General features: G+C 36.0%; 1 protein-coding gene across 25 annotated transcripts; it reads left to right on the top strand.

Moving 5' to 3' along the window:
• Window positions 1–69: 69 nt before the first annotated feature.
• LOC132789184 (uncharacterized) lies at window positions 70–22,696 on the top strand. 25 transcript variants are annotated; one of them, XR_009632681.1, is made up of 16 exons: window positions 10,709–10,861; window positions 11,143–11,674; window positions 11,736–11,858; window positions 14,466–14,567; window positions 14,653–14,832; window positions 14,941–15,150; window positions 16,508–16,716; window positions 16,775–17,189; window positions 17,328–17,354; window positions 17,603–17,833; window positions 17,936–18,380; window positions 20,360–20,519; window positions 20,591–20,698; window positions 20,760–20,915; window positions 21,701–21,994; window positions 22,270–22,696. XR_009632681.1 is itself a non-coding variant. In XM_060797008.1 (15 exons), exons 2-15 carry the CDS (start codon window positions 11,255–11,257, stop codon window positions 22,316–22,318), a joined length of 2,835 nt encoding a protein of 944 aa, XP_060652991.1. In that variant the 5' UTR covers window positions 70–91; window positions 11,205–11,254; the 3' UTR covers window positions 22,319–22,696. The 25 variants fall into 25 exon arrangements, 24 of the variants coding, with proteins under 24 accessions (XP_060652991.1, XP_060652992.1, XP_060652990.1 ...); XM_060797008.1 differs by lacking the exons at window positions 10,709–10,861; window positions 21,701–21,994 and adding an exon at window positions 70–91 and having other exon boundaries at window positions 11,205–11,674; XM_060797009.1 differs by lacking the exons at window positions 10,709–10,861; window positions 21,701–21,994 and adding an exon at window positions 222–239 and having other exon boundaries at window positions 11,205–11,674.
• The last annotated feature ends 374 nt before the right edge of the window (window positions 22,697–23,070 follow it).

Below are 23,070 nucleotides of genomic sequence, written 5' to 3' on the forward strand. Positions count from 1 at the left end.
ATTACACTCGACTTACAATTTTATCGGTCCAACTCTACTTGACAGTTAGATAGGCAGTCAGTCTTATTGGACAGCTGAGCGCGAACGGGTGGTACGAGCGGCAAAGACGAAAGTTCTTTAGCTTAATTTTATTATTTACAAAATATATAAAAATAAAGTGTTAAAATTAAAGAAAAAGAATTTATAAGAGAACTTAAAGAATTGTGCATCCTTTTTGGCGATTCGGTTGCCTCAATTGTGTATGTGAATGTGTTTTGTGTACGTGAATATGTCTGTGTATGTGTATGCATTCGTGTTTCTGTTTGGACCAGAATAAAATAGCGGCAATCGGCAAACCTTCTGCTTGCTTGCGCTTATAGGGTAGCAAGAACAACAAACAGCGAAAACGAAGAAAAACAAAAGAATAGGCAAAGGCAGCAGTAGTAACAACAACAACGCGAAGATACTCATGTGTGTGTGTGTGTGTATCAGTTGCGGCTAAAATTTGGCAGCAAACGGCAATAATATGTAGAGAATCAAAATAATTTGAAAGCTTTGCGAAAATAAAATACAATTGGCAAACATGCTACATAAATATGTATGTGAATAGACCATAGAATATTTATGTACTCAATACTTGGGATTTGTGTACAAATGTGTATCGAATATAATAAGACAAAATACACGAACTAGATCTGTGAGTACATAATGTGGTCACACACTCACATACATAACGTACATAGTATGTTCTGTTCTCACTGCAGTAAGCAGACCAATTCAGATGTTGGCCAACTGTGCCTAAAATGTAGCCTACAAACGTGGCGGCCAAAACAAACACTGACACATACATACAGATATTTGTAAGCTTGTGTGTGTGTGTGTGTGCTGCTGTCTGCTGCTGTCGATTTCAAGAAGCACAACAACTTTTGAATGTTTATCAGCGCGACATTGAAACACCAACACACACATGCGTCAAATTACTTACATATGTGTGTCAACAATGTCGGCAAACAAAGCCGCTGAATTGTTTGAAATAATTTGCATTGGAAATAAATACATGTTTGTCTTTCTTTTAGTTAATTTTACGACTTTTGTAAAATTCATCACACGTCCAAATCGCCAACGTCTCAGTTTCCTCCCCGCGTATCGACAACGACTGAAGAAATAACAACAAATTTCAATAAAACAATAATTTATCGCAACAACAATAAATAAACTTGCTCAAAAAGTGGGTTCAAAAATAAAAGATAATAACAAAGAAATACGTGGTTACATTTAACTAATTTGTTTATAAGCAATACTAAACGACGTTATTTTTATATAATACGAAAATAAGCGACAACGTTTTGGTTTTAGCTTTAAAGTTCAATCTTAAAAAGTAGTTAGACAATTTTTCAAAGTTGCAAAGTTTCGTGTTTTTTTTACCGTGTGTAAAAAATTTGTTGTAAATTTATTTGCGTGGCCTTCAACAAATAAAAAGCTACCAAAAACAAAGTGTGAGTTAACGTTTATTTTTCGCAATATTTAAATATTTCACTTTTGTTTCAAGCTACAGTGAAAGCTCGTTCAAATGTACTGTCAAAGACTCTTTTTCCCAAAAATAAAATGAAATAATTACAGACTAAATTTGCCATAAATTATGTTATATTATTTCATGAACATTAAACTAAATACGATTTGAATTACTCTAAAATTTCACAGACATCTTTAATTATAAAATAGTCACAAATATTATTAATTTTTTAAAGTAATCTAAAATATATTACAGAACAAACTACAAAATTTATTTGCCTATCTATTTTATCATTCTCTATTTAATTTTATTATAAATAATTGAAAAAAATTCTTTCTAATAAAATACTTTTGACTTTATAAATAATTTAAAAAAATTTTTTTCTAATAAAATACTTTTGATATCTGCTGATTTCATATTAGTTCTCAAAAATGATTTAATTTAATTTGGTAGTTGTTCTGAGAAACAATAAAAAGAAATGATTTAAATGCAAACGCTAAAATTATAAATATTTCGCCTTTTCTTTGAACAGAGTTTTTACTGTACTTGCTCTCAACTGGTCACCAATTGCTTTTATTTTTGCTTGGGCTTCAAAAAATGTTTGACACACATTTCCGTGCACACATATAAATATACATACATACATATAAACACACACACACAACATTTACGACAATGTGGTTGCTTTAATGTCACTAACCGATTCCGGAAGCATATACACACACATACATACATACATAAAAACAATATACATACATACAAATGTACATGTATACAACTCCACCAAGAATGTGGCGAACTTAAACCTTAGCTGTAAAGAAATAACGCAAAACATATCTGATTTTGTTCTATTTATAATTGTCGGTTACTGCAAATGTGCTTTGTTTTTTATACACATTGTATACTTTTTATAATGCGTATAACTCAACAATAACTGAACAATCTACGTCTTCATCTACAACAATGCAACACAATTTCGGCAAACACGAATAACAACGACAACGACAACGAAAACGAAAACAACCATAAATGACGACGTTGCTTCTTTATGAAATGGTGAGTATTCGTAAATTAGGCGTAGAAATGTAGAAACGTAGTAAAGCAACCCTCGAGACTCTGGAGGATTTACAGCCACTGTGCATGGGTGTGTCTGTGTGTGTGTTGCGCCCATGAAAATAGGTTAAACGGATATAATAAAGAGAGATAGCCCAAACAGAAGCTCTACACTCCCTATTAATATATTTGTTTTCACTTTAAACACTTCATTAGCCAAATTTCATTAAAGAGGCACATTCAAAGCATATTACAGGGTATATGATAGTTAAGCTTAAAATATTTATCGAGCAAGAGAGAAACTTTATATGCTGTACTTTTGATACATCAAATATAAAGCACAAATGTTGTATAGACAATATTTAAATTATATTTAATTTGAAAGTTAAACACAAAATTAATTTTAAAAATTTCTTTATTCGTTTAATGGTCAAAATAATCTACATAACCGGAATTTACTACTACTGGGTATCTGCCAGTTGAGCAATGTTTTCGCCATGTCCAAGCTCTTTGGCTACCCTTAGAATCCCTAGACGAGTGCGTGTGTTGTCGCATTAGGCGATTGCAGGAGCTCCCTGTCCTCACTCTCCGCTTTCCAGTCGACAGCACAACAGTTTTCTCGCTGATAAACCGACGCAAGGAAAGCTCGCTCAGCGGGTGTGAACGTCAGTAAGACTCTCCTCTCCTCCCCTTCTCCCTCTCCCTCTTGCTCCATTGAGGGTATGGCACACCCCCATAAGTTGACAGAGGCAAAAGTGTGTCACGGCATCGAAAGTAGCTTGAAGAGTTTTAAGAGTGAGAAGGAAAAAGCGAGGTGAGGCGAGGAGGGGCGAATGGGGATTTGGGGCTGATGCATAGTTGTAAATGGCGCGCAGTTAAAAGCAGAAGTTACCATTACGATTTATGCCACCCGTTACCCTTACTCAAAAGTTCAACCCCCAAACTCAGCAAAGCTTTTGCGTCACACTCTCTTTTTCTCTCTTCCATTCTCTTTCCTTTGCTGCGTCAGCGTTTATGATATGGAGATCTTGTTAAATGATGGGAAATCTGAAGGTTTTCGATTGCACTAATGTTTAATAAATGCTGCGACTGGTGAACTTTAATTTATTCATTGTGTCTGAGGTGGCTCGAGGTTGTCCAAAATGTTGCCCTGACAACGCAACGCGACACGACGGTCAAAACATTTACTACATGAAGAGTTCAAATACCTCAGTCGCAATAGCTTCAAATATTGCAAGACAAATACTGAACTGAACAAATCGATGTGCAAATAAAACATTGAAAATAAAAACGCACCCAAAAGACACATATTGTTCATAGATGATGATGATGGAAGGAAGGAAGTATTTCATTGGAGAGGGGGTTGAGAGGGGCGCGAGGGCTCGTCTTTGGGGCGTTGTTTGGGCATTGTGCCGAAAATAAAAATCAATATAAACACAAATTCCAAAGCATGTCCATGTGGAGCTATGTGCGAGGGTGTGTTAGTCCCAACCCTCAACCCTCAACCCTTCTTTCCTTAGGAAAGCAAGCAAGCAATGCCCAACCTCAGTTGTTATATTTCGTCTGATTTACATTGCTTAATTGGTGTCTAGGTCTTGTCCTCAGACTCGCTCGTTTAATGATTCTAATCGATTCGATTGAACTGTTCCATTTATGCGTTGTCTGTCGACGTCTGTTGACTACTGCCCAGTTGTTATAATCGATAACACTATCCGACCAAATAAGTGGATAACAGCTGTTAAATATCCTGGCAAGGAATATTTTCAAGTGTGAACATAAAATTTATGAATTTATTATTATTTCTATGCCCAAAAGTCGATAACGTTTTAAAAACAAGTAAGAAAGCTACAGTCGAGTGTACTCGACTGTGAGATACCCGCTACCCATTTTGAATAAAAAAAATATAATTTGCGGTATTTTCTCAAAATATACCGAATATACTGCAAAAATACTAAAAATATACCAAATGGTATATTTGGTATATCGACATAGTACCGCATTCAAAATATACCATAGACGGCACAATATACCAGATTGTCAGCCAAAGCAACTAAGACCCCTAGTAAGTAGGCGTTTTTGCCCATACAAAAATATTTCTTTTATAACTTCGACAATTTTTATCTGATCGCAACCAAATTTTCAGAAATCATAACTACTATAGTAGTTATTATATATACCAAAATTCGGACTTTAGCTTTAAAATTACGCTTGTTATTCGATTTTTTTGTTTTGCGGGGGCGGAAGTGGGCGTGGCAAAAATTTGAAACAAACTTGATCTGCGTGCAAACATAACAAATGTTGTCGAAAAAAAATTATAGCTCTATCTCTTATAGTCTCTGAGATCTAGGTGTTCATACGGACGGACGGACAGACACACAGACGGACAGACGGACAGACGGACATGGCTATATCGTCTCGGCTGTTGACGCTGATCAAGAATATATATACTTTATAGGGTCGGAGATGCCTCCTTCTACCTGTTACATACATTTCCTGCCGGCACAAAGTTATAATACCCTTCTACCCTATGGGTAGCGGGTATAACAAGTCACCTTCAAGCAAACTAGATATATTTGAATCTTTATGACTAGACATTAAGATATTGATAGAGTTGTTATCATGCCATTTTATTATTGGCGCTGTTATTGATAAGTAAAGATATTACATGTTGCATAGTCACATTCATTTCTTTCGAGCAAAAACATGTGTCATATTATCTACTGTTTGTTACAAAAATTCGTTACTTTTTACCAAATGTTGATGTGACAAATTTACCTTGTAAATAAATCTCTCCTTGACGTGACGACTTCTACGGGCATTTCAATTAAGTTCTATGAAAACCAGATTTTCTCAAAGAGCTTATGAAAATGGAAATTTTGAAATAGCTTGAAAACGGTTCACTAGACAAAAAAACAACTGTCAACCGAGGTCAATTTAGCTGTCTAGTGAGTTGTTAGCCAGTGTAAATGGCTCAGCACAGTTCTCTGTTGTCTGAGAGACAACAGCAAAACGTGTTTCAGTTGGCGTGCAAAGTCGAAAGGTCCGCGCAATGAAAGTTGTGTGTGTGAATCTGCAGCTGAACTTTGCTTCCATTGCACTGCAGCACAGTAGAAACATTTGTGACTTGAAGTCATTGTGTAAGTCGAACAACTTTTTGGGGACAGAAAGACGGTGTCATCATTATAAAATGTTCATAATTTCAGTTAATTTTCTTACAACTCGTATCTCTGCTGAACTCACCTATATAAGAGCTTAAATTGCAACAGGGGGTGATAAGTGTGTGCGTATGCGTAATGCAATATTCATTTGTGAACTTGTGTATTGCGCATACGCCACGTACTCCACACACATATGTGCGCCATTTCCGGCTTAGCTAATGATGATGATGAGAGTACCAAAACACTCAGTTCCCCCAAATATGGAGGGTCATCAAATCGCGTACAGTGATGCCTGACACATGACAGCTAACAAACAATGATTTTGACACAAATTAAAATAATGTACTGAATGACCATTATATCTAAGTTTGTCTGTTTATATTCAACACATTATAAGGCAATCATTCGTAAACAGTAATTTAGATTTTTTGTATATTTAATTACAAATTACTTTCATATTTGAAACGACATTCAGTTCGTGTGACTACTGTAGATGCGACCTCGATTTCGTTTCGATACAAAAGTTAAAGGTCAACTGTGTGGAAAAACAAACTTTGCATGACGCTAATTATTGGCTTTTAAATCTAAATTGAACTGCAATTTGCTGTTACTTTTACGATTTTGATAGCTGCGAAAAAGAGTCGATGTCGACGATAAGAACTAAGACGAATCATTGCGAATACCTTATCAATGTCCATACGGCAATAATATGTTAATAGCGCAAATGACATCATCAGGTGTCGCAACACTCAGTCTATTCACTGTCTGTCTATCACAATTGCCATCAATTGTTGACCTATCAAGGGAGACCAGTTCATTAACAGACTTAATAGATTGTAACGAGTGCACACTTCAAACTCGTTGAGGACCTTTGTTGGACTTTTTGACTGATAAGCTGGCGATAAGACGGCAATGGAGTTTTCTCTGCTTAATGAATGAATCAACAGCATTGAGAAAAAGCAACATTCGCCTCACGTCTGAGCTACGGGCATTGCCGAAATTATTATTGGCAACTCAATTAAGCAAATTACTGATATTCGATTTGCAATCGAAATTGGGCAAACACTTTAATACTCTTGCATATACATAAATACATACGTATAATTGCTATTGGCCCTCATGCGGGCAAGTGCAAGCAGTATATTGATTGGCTACTGCGGTTAGACGAATCGACTATCGACGATATTGACTATCACATTACTCAATTCCTATTAATAGAAAGCAAACTAATTCTCATTATGAATGCGCATGTAAATGAAATCAGTTACTAGAGAGCTGCTGTCTTATTACGCATCTTAAAGATAGGATCATGATTCGCACAACTTTTATAAATAATTAATCGCTGAAAATTAAAATATTTCATTTTTCTTATTTTAGTCTATTATACGTATTTTAAATATGAATTACTATCAACATGTTATTTGAAGTGTAATTGATCTTTAAATGGAATACAAGTCCATCAAAATAGCTTTAAATCATAATATACAAAAGATTGTATAATTTACAAAATGGAAGATTATAGTTTTTATTTCTTATGATTGTTCTTCTGTATCTTCTGTAGTCTTCGAGATGTAGGTAAACATATATAATTTACTGTGTCGGAGAAGACTCCTTCTACCTGTTACATACTTTGCTGGAGCCACAAAGTTATAATACGTTTCAACCCTACAATATGGTAGATTATGGTATATTTTGAGTATAGTACTATTTCGATATACCAAATCATATCCTTCGGTATATGAGAATAATACTGCACTGTTTTACTTTTAATGAAAATAACTAGCGGGTATCTCACAGTCGTTTTTTCCTTCTTGTTTTCATCAATTTATTGTTGTGAATTACTATCACGAATTTATTTAAAATAATATAAAGAGCAGTTAGAGAAATGTTTAAATAGAATACATGTCGATTAAAACTGCTTATATTACCTTATAATTCAAGAAGTTTAAGTTTTTTAAAAGTATTTTATTCCTATTAGTCTCAGACGGTTCTAAAAATATTCTATTAAATAATCCATTACTGCCACAAAGTTATTAACAAGAGTTTAACGTTCAGTTCGAATACTGATCTTTATTTGTAATATAAGTCAATAAAATAGCTTTTAAGTTTAGAAAAGAGTGTCAACATTGATTATTTCGTTTTAATTGTATTCATATCGCGTTTAAATTAATATATAGAGCATACTCAAGTTTTAGTTTAATTCATAACAAGGCGTTCATAAATTATATAAAAAATTTGTATAGGTTATAAGGTCAACAATCTTTTCACAGTATTGAGTTTATTATTCTTTTCACCGTTGTTATTTCCATATGTGGCAACCAAGTGTGTGTGGCTCAGAATGAAGTCAGAGCCATGATTTAATTAAAGTGGCATAATCAAATGACGTAATGAATCTGCATGAGTTTTTGTCAGCAATTAAAACGGAATCGGTCCCGCATCACGTCACGTTGGTACTTGTATTCCTATGACTCGTTATTGTCGAATTGTGTCAATTATTATCTGTCTAATTGACTAAAAAGCTGAGCAGATTCGTAACAAACCTTCAAATGGGAGACTTTTCTTTAAATATATGTTTTTGATAATTATTTGAGAGAAGAATAGGTCCCATTGTAGTGCCGGTATTTTGTATCTGACAATTAACAGCCAAGAACAACGAAGAACACTCGTTCTTTATTAACATTTTAACATATATGGGGGCGTGGCAACCGCCCTCTTTTGGCATCAACCCAGTGGGAAGAGAAGAAGAACAAGAACGAGAAGCGCACTGTATTTTGTTCATTTGCTTTTGTTCGACATGCTTAAAAATACCCACGAATACTTGTTGCTCTCGTAATAGCGTCGTCTTTGCAGCACTCTTCCGCCCTCCTTGCTGCCATCACAGTGGGGTCAATAGACGCGCAACTGCAACAACTGGGAAATGTACTAAGTATTGCGAAGGAGAAGGGGAATGAGCTAGCAGTCGGTGCCAAGCCAAATCAAGCCGAGTCAAAGTCAACGGTGCAGTAAGAATGCCAGAAGAAGTGACATATAACATATACAAAGTACGGAAAGAGTTTTCATCAGTTGGGGATACTCAGAAAGATCGCAGTACTACAGAGATAGCATATTTCCCCAGCAAAAGATATTTGCAAATACAATTACGCAGAGTGCAGATTCCTGAATATGCTCCATGACTTTAGGCCTTAACTTAGAAAACACATTCTATTTCTTAAACTTCTTTATTATAACTCAACAAGAACTTTGTTTAGTGTAGGAGATTTGATTTTATTTGTATTAGTCAAAATATATTTGTAAAATAAATACATTATTTTTAGAATCTAAATAGTTATTAAATTTCGCTAAGAAATCAGCAAAAACCAATTTAGGCTCGAATAGCTTTCGATTTACATATAATACTCTTCCGGTTTTTTGTCTCAAAGTATATAAAAGTATTCAAACTGATATCATTTCATTGTTATTGATATCAGTTTGGAGGCTGCCATAGAGCGAAACCAATCGTAAATGACCAATACTCATAGTTAATAACAATCGGAAATTGTAGGGTCTGGCCTTGCTCAAACCAAATGAAACCGCTGCCAAAATTTAATGAAATTCAATTTTTTCAAAAACAAATATCAACTGCAACAAGTGCCAACTAGTTGCTATTAACCCAAATGCAACCACAGCCAAATGCTTTTACTCTTAACAAAGTGTATAGCAAATGGCGACCTGTCTATCGAATATTTAAAGCGTATTGATTCCGATTTAACATTCGATCTGTAGTTCTTACATTGTTTCGGCCTGACAAGTCTTACGTCATTTCTTTTTGTACGTGTCTGGCTATTGAAATTTATTTATTTATTTACAATGGGACATCTCTTTTTGAATACTCTTTCCAAGATAGATATAGATATAGATATAGATATAGATATAGATATAGATATAGATATAGATATAGATATAGATATAGATATAGATATAGATATAGATATAGATATAGATATAGATATAGATATAGATATAGATATAGATATAGATATAGATATAGATATAGATATAGATATAGATATAGATATAGATATAGATATAGATATAGATATAGATATAGATATAGATATAGATATAGATATAGATATAGATATAGATATAGATATAGATATAGATATAGATATAGATATAGATATAGATATAGATATAGATATAGATATAGATATAGATATAGATATAGATATAGATATAGATATAGATATAGATATAGATATAGATATAGATATAGATATAGATATAGATATAGATATAGATATAGATATAGATATAGATATAGATATAGATATAGATATAGATATAGATATAGATATAGATATAGATATAGATATAGATATAGATATAGATATAGATATAGATATAGATATAGATATAGATATAGATATAGATATAGATATAGATATAGATATAGATATAGATATAGATATAGATATAGATATAGATATAGATATAGATATAGATATAGATATAGATATAGATATAGATATAGATATAGATATAGATATAGATATACTTTTGAATTCGAAGCGTATTCAAGTGTCGCCTAGTTGTTGATTTTTCCTTGTTTTGTTTTTTGGCAACTTCTGTCTTTTATTTTCGAATACGTCGCGACCCCAAAAAACTATGACGTCAATACTTAGTTCGTCCGCCTTCTGCTCCAGTCCAAAACTTTTCCCTCATAGTCTCTTTCGCTCATTTGTTTGACTCTCTCTCGAATATGGAAGCCATTAAGACACGCATTATGTGTGGCAAGCTCTGTGCGTCGGCGCATTAATGTTTTGAATTTCGCTTCTTTAGTTTTGTTCCCTTTTCAACAAGCACAGCCACAGCCACAGATACAGATACAATATTATCTGAGAACATTTCTCACATGAGATTCAAAGTTTGAATTGTATGAGATACACACGTTATGGGCCTGCGAATTGTGTTCAGTTTCATTTCGGTTTGGTTTTTCAACGCTACGATTTTCCTTTGAGTTTTTGTGTTCCTCTGTTTTATTTATTTTTTGTGTTGCCTTATTCAAAAATATTTAAATAAATATTTTAAATTAATTAAAAAGTTTAACTATTTATTTATTCAATTGCAAAACGATCTTTGAAATCATTGTTTTGTGTTTTATGAACAATTTTCTTAAGTGAGTGCAAAGAATTTTCATATTTTCGATTCGAAATGAATTTTTTCAAGTGCTATTAATAGACCTGGGGCTTTTCATGGCTACCGAACGATCTCAGGCATCTCCGAGATCCCAGAGCCAGTGGCAGATTGCTGTTGTTGTTAAATATATAATGTGTATTGTATATATGAATACATACAAAATACGCTTACTACATCGGTCTAAGCAAATGTTTCTATTCCCATTCCCATTTCGATTGAGTTATCGTTATCGATTCATTTGCGATCTCCATCTTGTTACAGGTTTAACGATGCCTCTGATGTCTGGAACAATGTCATTGGCAATTGAATAATGGATCTTGCAGATCAAATCGATGACTATATCTGTTCGTTCGAGGGACTTGGTGACTTAACAATGGACTCCCTAGCCATGTTCATATTCTTGTGGGCCGTCTTGGCCCTCTTCTCCGTTTGGCTGTGCAAGCTTCTCTACCACAAGTATCTCAACAAGAGCGCCAATGCGCCAGTCAGCGCCAGCAACAGTCGCCAGAGCAGCGTGGCACCAACAACCGCTGGCGGTGCCAAGACCGAGAAGCGACTCTCCGAGCCACGCGAACTGATGGCCACCAAGAGCAAAATCGACGATCTATCCAAACCTCTAACGGGCGGTGCCTCAGGGGGGCGTGGACGATCTAGTGCCTCGCCCATGGGCGGTGGAAGCGGAGGATCTGTGGGTGGACCACGTCGTCGCATGGTCCGCCAGAGTTCCACGGGACCTGAGAATCGCAAGAAGCGCTATGTGCCACCGCCGTCGAATGTAGTGGGACCCGAAACGGCAAGTTAAAATTGTTAAATTTCTTGAAGTATTATGTTAATTATTCTTTTTGGGTTCACAGAGCTCCGTCACGTGGACAAGTCAAGTGTTCCGTTGGCTGTACAGCGATCTGGTTATTGTCAACGAGCTGCTCATGTCCTGGGTGATTGCCATCAATGACACACTGCGCAAATCCGTCGAGGAGGTGAGTGCATACATGACATCAGCCTTAAAGCTGTTTTGACATCATCAAGAGCAGAAAATAGCCGAGAACATCAGAACATCAGAACCGAACAACAGAATGTGGGAGTGGGTCCCATTGATTGTCACCTAGTTGTGATGTCATTTGGCACTTTGTCTCGTCCATTGAACTCTGTTCTCTCCATCTGTCCATCCGCCTGTCTGTCTGGCCTCGGCTTTCAACTTGAATTCAGCGTCTACTCAGTGTATGTTTTTTTACTTGTGTATCCGCTCAACCGTAACCGGCATAGAAACGCGTTTTGAGCGCAACTTTTCAACTTTTTATCGCCTTTTACACGCTGAGCTAAACTGCTCTGAGTCCGCTCCCCGAACGTAGGCCAAGGTCAGCGCATTTTGTTTATGACTAAAAAGCTGTGTGTAGTATGTTATATATGTGATTGCCAGCTTGCTTTTTGGTTAGTCATTATCGCAGGTTCTCGTCATTCCGGATCGCGTACATAACTCATGAACTACTTCTTCGCGTTTGTCGCTTACGTAATGCTCTCCAGCCATGCCACAAAAACAGCTCCGAATGGCGGCTACAAACGGGTTCTGATGCTCTCCTTCCTCGCCGGCATTAGTACAGCGAACTCTTAGCCAAGAGAAGACGGAAGCTATTAGAATATGTGTTGAATACAAGAGTTAGCTCAGAGCTGCTTAGCATGACCAACTATTTTGTGAATCAAATTTATAGTAGAGTTCGCTGAGCTTGTTCTCTTTGGAGGAATTTATTACTGGTTGTTGTTTTATTTGTGTAATAAATATTTCATACACAGAGAAAAACAAGTCAGAAAGATACACGCTACTTATTCCCACTAAAAGTAAAACAGAACTGTATTATCATTGAAATATACCAAATTAATGTTCCCAAAACTATTCAAATATACCAAAACCTATATTTCGTATATTTACAACATTTAAAATATACCGTAGGAAAGAGGAAAAAACGTTTTAAAATCAAATAAATTAACTTAAATCATGACGAAAATATGTCAATTAAACCATCATGATAAATTCTTAATTCAAGACTATCATATTATATTGGGTATTCTAGAACAAGAATTATTCTCAATTTAAAAATTGAAGAAATACCAAATAAAATGCAAAATAATTTAAAAATTGTAATTTTATTTTATATTTTTAATTAGTTTAGCTAATCAACGTTTTTTATAGGGACACCTTTTTTAAATATTATTTTCAAAGTAGCCGTTTTATATCCGAAACAACTATATTAAAGCCACATGCGAAAGCGAAGCTAACATCGATAACACCAGGATTAATTACCTAATGATTACAACATCTAACCTAATCCTAAGATGTTTTAGAATAATTATTTCTCCCTGTGTAGTAAATGAATAAACAGAAAATAATAATTGCTTCATTATCATTTTTAGAGTGCTTTTAAGACATAAATTGTGTCTCATTCAACTTTAGTCTTAAATTCAAAATAAGACATAGAAAATGTAGTTTTTTCTATTTGAATAACTGTTTACTGAAAAATTAATCACTTTCGAACAATAAAATTGAGTGAGAAATCTGTTGCTCTCGACTATTCTGAACTTTAGCTTTCTTCAACTTGGTACTTGAATAAAATTAACATAAATGGGAATTCGCATGAGTCAAGTAATAATATAAATTTCGATTGAAAAGCCGATAGTAAAAATAGTTTGTGGCTCATATTTATGAAACATTACTATTTAAGAAGCAAATAAAGTAATTTTATTTAACATACGAACATATATGTAGAAACAAGTAAGAAAGCTACAGTCGAGTGTGCTCGACTGTGAGATACCCGCTACACATTTTGAATAAAAGCAAAATATTGCGGTATTATTTTCAAAATATACCGAAAATACTACAAAAATATTAAACCAAATGGTCTATTTGGTATATCGATATAGTGTCGCATTCAAAATATACCATAGACGGCACAGACCAGATTGTCGCCAAAGCAACTCAGACCCCTAGAAAGTAGGCGTTTTTGCCCATACAAAAGGATATCTTTAATAACTTCTACAATTTGTATGTGATTGCAATCAAATTCGGAAATCATAAATACTATAGTTATTATTGTATATACCAAAATTCGCGGCTCTAGCTTTTACGCTTGTTATTCGATTTTTTTTGATTTGCGGGGTCGGAAGTGGGCGTGGCAAAAATTTGAATCAAACTTGATCTGCGTGCAAACATAACAAATGTTGTCGAAAAAATTATTGCTCTATCTCTACTAGTCTCTGAGGTTTAAGTGTTCATACGGACAGACAGACAGACGAACATGGCTAGATCGTCTCGGCTGTTAACGCTGATCAAGAATATATATGCTTTATAAGGTCGGAGATGCTTACTTCTACCTCTTACATACATTTCCTGCCGGCACAAAGATATACATAATACCCTTCTACCCTATGGGTAGCGGGTATAAAAAGAAGTTGTATACTTCTATTGCGCTTGAATTAAATAAACTATTAATCTCTATTTCGATATTAGAAATAATAACGATTTATTGCATTGCAAATGAGTTAGTACTTTCGATAATTTCACATATCTAAACTCATCCAATTCCCATTTGCAGCATGGTGTGGCAGTTGAAGTGGTCCGAGTGCTGCCCGACAGTCCAGCACCGGGGCTGAACAACATTTTCTGCAACTGCGAGGAACAGAATCCAGCTGAAATGGTAAAGCGAATTGAACCCGAGATTGAACTTTAACCTAAAAGTGAACAGCGATGAATGAGGTAATACTTTTTCGTTTGACTTGCAGCTCATCACCTTTGACTGTGACGCGATGCCAGTGCTGCAGGTGAAGACCTTCAGACAAAAGTCGGGCAAGGTGGAGACATCGCACTATAAGGTCACCGTGTCGCGATTCCGAGCACGCATGTCCATACCCATGAACTACAACACCCTCAAGGGTGAGATGCGTGTTGATGGCTATCCGGACGTAAGTAGCAAGAAATAAAAAAGAACTAACGAAAACAGTAGATAACACTGATTTGATCTAGTTCTGGGAGCGACTAACTGAAATGATTCATTAACTTTTTACACACAGGTGCGCATTGCCATGAACTCGGTGGGCGCCATCAAGGCCATGGATCAGGATGAGCAACAGCTGCAGACAGTTATCAGCGACATATTGACGACGGCACTGCGTGACACCGTCTACCCAGTGGATTTCTCCATCTACTCCACCTGTCCGCGTGCCGAAGTGGAGCCATTGGAGCTACCTGTAATCTATCCCGTCCATTATGATTCGCTGGCGGTGAGCGAGCAGAGCAGTGAGAAGCAGTTTCTGCTGTCCCCGAGTTTCCCCTTTCTGTGTGGTTCTCCTTTCTCTCTCTCTCTCTCTTAATATGTGTGTATGATGTCTCTTTAGTTGGTCTTAGTCGACATATGCGACACATTTGTCACCCTACACACAACTCAATTGATATAAATCGCTCTTCTTAGACTGTTCTCCACACAGACAAGCTACAAAACACTTCTCATTGTTCTGACGCCACACCAACAACTGCAGTTCTCTTAATCAGTCTCGAACATGATTACTCAAACGTACATTTCAATATATAATATATATCGTGATTCCTGTGCATATGTTTCTATATGTTTTGATGTTCACGGTCGTTACAACTTGCAATTTGTTTGTTTTTGTTCGTTTTATGAAATTCGCCTTTTATGTATTCACTCCACAGGGCTGCAAAATTGAAGCTTTGCTTTTTAAGGTGTTTACTAATTTTTTATAAAATCTTGACAAATTATTAGTCATGAATCACACTTTCCTTTACATATTTTTATTAATTAGCAAATCGTGATGAAACTTTAAAAATCTTTGAATAGCTTCGACTTGCAAATGTCTATTTATTTTAATGACGTAATTGTGAAAAAATATTGATTGTAAAAATTCACAGTGTGACTTTGGCAAACTTACATTACTGTCATATACAGAATACAACACAATAATAAGCTATACTATAAAGACACTTTGTTCAAGGTTGAAAAAAGTGCGAAACTTCATACAGCAATTAAGTATTCGAATTTTGTATTTTTACCATTTTTATCGTGCAATGAATATAGAAGATTTTTACCTTTGACTCTTTAGACTCTCAAAAAAAGTAAAGTAAAAAAGTAAAAAAAATAAATAGAGTCTATTAAGCTTATAACTGCATTTAGACTATAGTACTTAAAGCGCATTGGGTGAAATATATCCAAATTTATTATTTTCAAAAATATGAACGGGTCTTTTGCAGCCTTGTAGATCACATCTCACAATGTCTTCGCATGTTTCCGTTTCCGTTTCCGTTTCAATCTCTTTCTCTTTCCCTTTGTCTCCCATTAAATTTGCTCGCGCACCTTGCAACGCCTAAGTAAAAGTTTTCTCTCTTTTTTCAGGGCAATCAATACTTTCAATCTTATTACAATTTGTAAAACCTCCCTTCCACAAAACTCTTTAACCCTCTCCCACCCCTTTCCCCCGTCAGATATAATTAAAGGCGAATTTCATAAGTTGCAAACAAACACTGCGCTACTCTAAGTGTGTTCTCTGAATCTTCTGCTGAATTCTGTTAATTCCATTCTTGTCACTTGTCACTCGCTCATTGCATGCTCGGCCCGAAACACAGCACAATATGGAGCATCTGGGATCGGGCATCTTGCGGGACTCACAGCACATGGTTTCCGGTCGTCGTCTGTTGGTGAAGATTGTCAAGGGCGAGGGGCTGCGCGATGCCCACGATCCCTATGTGGTCATCGAGATGGATGAGCCGGCCCAAAAGAACCAAACGGGCACACAGCATGGCAGCAAACCCTACTGGGATGAGCACTTCCTCTTGTGAGTAGATCTCTTAAGAATTCAAGATTCACTCTTAATTGCTCAACTTACGTTGCAGTGAACTCTCCCCGCAATCTGCCGAGATACTCTTTGAAGTCTACGACCGTCCAGTGATTGCCTCGGATCCGCCCAAGTTCCTGGGTCTCGGCCTCGTTGGCATCGATGAGCTGGCCGTTGGCCCAGCCTCGACGCAGTTGCTCCAGCTGCAGCCGCGTCCCTACGAGACGCAGCCCGTGGCTGGCGCCATCACCGTGGACTTTGTGTTCATCGAGGGTGCTGAGATCCCCGCGGGCGCTCGTCCCAACCGCCTAAAGGAGGCACTGCGTCTCAGCACGCCCGCCATCAACGAGCACATCCGCAATGGCGCCGATCTTGCCGATGCTGCTGTGCGTGCCCTCCAAGATGGAGCTCTCTCCGGCACCAGTGGTGGACAGCCGAGCAAGAGCACGCTGATTATCCACAGCGTGCAGCGAGTAAGTTCAGCATCGTCTATCATATTTCTCTCAGCTCAGTTCTCTTCCCCCACGTCTTTACAATTATTGATTTAATTTGCCCTTCTTTCGTTTCGTTTCTTTGCATTTCATTTCGATTCCGATTCCGATCCCGCCCAGAACTCGAGCAATCCCAACGCATACAAGGTAACGATTCCAGCATTGTCCGTGGCCCGTTTCTTTCAGTTTGTTTTCAGTTCTGCATTTACAAATACTATATTCTTGACTAATCCCAATCGTAATCTGCCCAACTCATGCTCATGGTGCATTCAAAGTACATGAAAGTTGCGTCGAGCTCTAATCACAAACTTGTTTCTCGTTCTGTTTATTGATCGTTCATTGCCTAACCCTGCGCTTCTCTAACCACCAACCAAATATCCACACTTCGGCCCCAGGTCGAGCTGAACAAGGATGGTCGCATCGAGGTGACCGAGACGCCGACAGCTCTTGACCAGGCCGTTGCCGAGGCTTTTGAGCGTGCTGCCAAGGCCAGCGAAGTGTCCGCTTCGGCCTCGAATGTTGAGGCCATCGATCAGGCCGGCGATCAGGTTGACAGTGGCCTGGTCAACGAGTCCGCCAATGCCAACGAAACAGGTAACCCCATCAACGAGGAGAGCACCGGCGAGGTGAGTATGCAGTTCTTTCTATAACGCATGGCATGCAGTTTCAACTTTAAATTTCTATTCGCAATTGCGTTCACATTAATTCGTCATACGATAATCTTACAGTTTGGCCTGCCTAATGCCGCCTCGTCGCCCAATGGCAGTGGCTACCACAATAACTACAGCCTCAATGGCAGCAGCAATCTCACCGGCCAACCCAATGGCAGCGGCTCCGGCTACAACTCGAATAGTCTGTCCCGGAATGGTGCGTCCCTCTCCTATGCTGCCGGACAGCAGCAGCAGCAGTTGGCAGGAGCCGAGCTGGATGATCGCGGTCGGAGCAAAAAACGTAATTTCTTTGGCACCCTCAAGAAGCGGCTAAGTCGCTCCAAAACACGTACCCTTTCGGCCGATCAGCCCAATAACAACCATAAATCAGTCACAAATTCCGCCAATACAACTACAACAACAGCCACTGGAATAACAAGAACAACCACCGGACCCCTCAATGGTGAATCTTCCCGTTCATTATCTGTCGATCGTGCTACTCTGTCTAAAAGCAATTCACTTGGTAATTACCCAAACAATCACATTCACATTCACTTTCACACTGCACCACACTCCACACAACATTTACCCACATTTTGTGTTCATTTGTGCATCTTGTGAAACCACATTTCGCAGCACAATTCAAATTTATATGAAATACTGTTTGTCTGCTGGGAAGTTCCACTGTACATAGTGAACGCTAAAGCTCCATTGACGATCCCAACTGAACAGTATTTGATTAACCCTGCAGTTAGACTTTTTAAATATATTTGTAATAGTTATTATAAGAGCACAAAACAAGATGTGCTTTTATCACATTTCCTCACATGTGTAGACAAAATAATATTTACTTGAAAATGGCTGATTAACATATTAAAAAAAAGGAATTCCGAGGCTTGTAATATAAGCAAAAAGGAGAAACTCTGCCCAATAATAAATGTAAATTATTTTAATGGAATGTATCTTAACCTAAGGTTTTTTTTAATAGAGTCGACAACTCTCTATAACATTTTAAAATATTATATATTGATGTTTCCCATCAGAAATTTAATTCAGTTCATAAAGTTCAACGTTGCTGAATATCCACAAAAGCACTTTAAACAGGAAAAACTACAATTTATTAATTAAAGACAATTTTTTATACTCGAAGTTTCTTATATTGCATGGCAACAGATTAGTACCAACAATTTAAAAATTATTTAATTTGATTTTATTGATTTTAAAGCGTTGTATAGAAAGATTTTAAAGAAAGAATATTTTTTATCAATTTACTATTTTTATATTAATTTACTAAATTTGTAAATTCTTATAGTAAATGTAATTAATTTTTCGACCCTTCACTTTAGTTGAATGTACATAGAATGTGTGAAACAGGCACAACAAGAATTTCCGACCCCACAAAGAATATATTCCGAAACTAAATTGTTGGATTTCGCTTTTTCAGTTTGTCAACCAGACTTTGATATTAGCAACATTAAAAGATATACCAGATTTATTAATTTGATTCCTTATTATTATTGCTATTGGATATCATCAAACAATAAAGAAACAATAGACAAACAATATTATTTTGTAAGTTAAAAGACCGGTTAAAGTAATATTCTAAAGTACCTTATACCAACAAAAAGAGAAGGGTCTATTACAGTCAAAAGTTGATGGTAGCTTTCATAGTAATTCTTATTATAATTGCTGCATGTTAGGTGTAATTTTAATTGATGTAATAATCGATTCTTAAATATTTTATTTATTTGAATGTATATAGTTATTTGTTTATTAAGAGAAAAATACTGATTAAGCGTAGATCTTTGCGTAGTTATTTTTTTTTGATAATAATTTCCATGAATTATGCAACTGCATATATACATGAAATGAACAAAACAGATTCATTCATATGCCATAATAATTCCCGTTGTACCTACATTGATATGCACTCACAAGTATTTAGTTTACATACGATTTACGTGTTTTCATATTGTCAAATGATGTCTTCATCTTTCTACCATTTGTTCCATGTATTGTGTATTTATCTTTATGCAGTTCTTTGTTCTATTTTTCTCCCAATTTTCTCCATACAATGATCGCTAACCTACAACAACACACACAAATCTAATCTGTATGTACCTCTCTATACATGTTTATTGTAAACCAATTTTCTATACGTATACTTAATATTTGTAATACTTTTAATACAACTGCACATATCTAAATGATACACACAATACAAAACACACAAATTTTCCTAAATGATTTGCATATTTAATTTGAAATGATTTTGAACAAATCTTATTATGATTTTTCTGGTATTTTTCTTTTTTTCTTTCATTTATTTTCATATGGGCTATTAATAAATTGTGGGTGGTTTTTTTGTGGGTCTCCACGCTTTTTGGCTATGGATTTAACACAATTTTAAATATATTATAAAATATATAAATACAATATGATAATACACTGCAACAACAACAACAACTACAACCACAACAACCACAACTGCAACTGCAACAGGACCCCGCATGGGCATTGGTTCGTCCATGACCGACCACTCACGTCGCTCTTCAATTTCAGAATCTTCGGCAATCTCAGGTTTCTCCTCGGCCAGCAACAAAACCTATGTGCACGAGGCATCCACCCTGGTACTGGAGACCGTTGAGAATGGTGTCAAGCGGTAATTACATTCAATTTAATTCAAAAGTATTAAATGATTCCACTGACTTGCTTCTATTATTGTCCGCTCAGTCATTTCGTTGTGCCGCTGGCCATTGCACAAAGACCTCGCTGGCGACGCAAGGGCACCAAGTTGCACATCTACAACGATCACACCTTCATAGCCAAGCATTTGAGCGGGTAAGTTGCTGCACTTGCTCCATCCTCGATAGTTCAACACAACAGTATTCTGCACTTACAGTAGCGGGCTACAGTGTTCCATCTGCATGAAGTCCATACCTAGGAGACCGGGCAAGCAGGGCTATGAGTGCCGCGACTGTCAACTGATCTGCCACAAGCAGTGTCACGTGAGGGCGCCACAGGCGTGTCCCAATCCGACAGTACTCTCCATGGAACTGTAAGTATGCAGAGAGAGTGTGAGTGTGGATCGTATGTGGGACGGCACTGTTAACAGTGCCATCCAATTGCATTGTATCGTCTTATTACTCAAACTTCTTTAATTACTTTCATTGATTCATCATTTTATCTTTGATTTGGTGGTCGGCTCTAATATTTACCTAACTAATTTACAAATTTATTTTATTTTTTCTCTTTTCACACACAAAACAAATACACACACACACACAATTTAATCTATACAAAATTCCCCCCGAACTCCTACGCAATGCTAGAACCTCATTTCCGGTACTCTCAGAGCGAGATTTGAACATAGTTAACTGAAGCAATATATACTTTTACTTATAAATCCAATATAATACTATTCTATCTATCTATTATAAAGTCCGCTAAATGCAGTTTAATATTTATTACAAGCAAGTTTCATTTTAATCGACAAAACTTTCTTTTTGTTCTGCTTCTCAACTTGGAATTGGCGTCAGAATTACAAAAAGTATTTTGCATTTGGTATTTATTTGCGGCTACACCTGCTTAGTAGTATATACTAACTGTTACTCAATTTAATAACACACACACACGCACACAAACTTACACAACAATATTACGCATACATACACAATTCTTGCTTAATTGAATTTTTATCATCATTTCAACAGATTTCTAACATTAATTGTTATTTTTCTATTTCACAACAAACTATAAACGAAAAACAAATACAAAAATAAAATACTCACAAAACTGATTAAATACCATCTCTCACAAAAAATACTGAATTCATTGCAAAAGGATGACTAATGAACAGTGATTAAACGCGCACAAAATCAACAACAACAAAAATACTCGTACTGCAAATAAAATAAGTTTATGTATAATATATTCAATGAGGTCAAAGCTAACAACAACATCGGATTAATCCAGCATTTTGTAATTTTGACGCCAAATGCAAACAGTTTTATTTTCGCGATATACACACGTATTCAATCAGGCAGTTAATCAGACAGTCAGTAATCAAGCTTCCCGTCCGGTTGCCCCCAGAAGTTGTGGGGGCTTAAGAGTATTGTTTTTAACTTAGGAAAATGGGTAAGACATAAGATTCCATCGTCTGCATGGAGTTACACTTTAAATGTCAGTTTTATCTTGTCATCTCGATGTCAGCAAAATTAACACGCAACTTGTTCAAATGTTTTCGCATGTCAGCTACAAGAGAAATTTACTATACGAATTCATTTTTGTTTTCAAAATTTAATTGGAATCATTTGCTTTTTATGCCGCCTTTAATATGTTTCTTATGTTTTCTTATTGTACAAAACCATATTTAAAACATATTCTTACATTTTGAATTTATCTCTTCACAGAACGAAACTTAACTCGACTGCGGCGGATCGTAGCATTAGGAAATTGTAAAGAAATCTACAATACAATATGGAAAAATCGAATCGAAATAATAATTTTAAATAGTTTGCATTCTTAACACTAAGAAAAAACCTCAACAATAATGATGAAAATGAAATGAAACTCCCGAACACAGACAAACAAAAATACTTGCATGCATATATGGAATATCCATTTATGATACTGAATCTACTTAATAATATTTATAATTATGTTATTTAATTTATACACAAGTGCAATACTATGCTTTAAAACCATATAAGGTTTTATTGTAATGCGTCTACAAAACCGAAACTAATGGAATTTTGAATTTATTTTTTTTACCGTAAAATATAATAATTGTACAAATCCGAATCATTTTTGAATAAAAATTATTGGTAAACTGAAAAATGTTTTTAAATTTTTCACAAAAGTGTTTTTTTATGGGTAACACCTTTTTGTAGGCACATTGACTAGGTGGCAGCGCTAACTGCAAATTTATCGATATATTTCCACATTAATTATCGAATAACGTATAGCGCTTGCCAATACTATTAGTGGAGCTAATAATTATATTTATTTCACCACTATTTAAAACATAGATCATTGAAATTTGTTAGTTTCAATACTTTAATAGAAATTTATGGCGAAAATGAATTTGATGCGGCTGCTTATTGGCATTTGCTCAATTGTTAACATGTTATTAACAGCACCACTTGAGTACAAACAAACCTGGTGGTTGATCCCTGTTAACTTTACATTGCAGCAAAATGTTAGGCACTGTC

Source organism: Drosophila nasuta, chromosome 3, assembly GCF_023558535.2.
Source record: "Drosophila nasuta strain 15112-1781.00 chromosome 3, ASM2355853v1, whole genome shotgun sequence".
Lineage (NCBI taxonomy): Eukaryota > Metazoa > Arthropoda > Insecta > Diptera > Drosophilidae > Drosophila > Drosophila nasuta.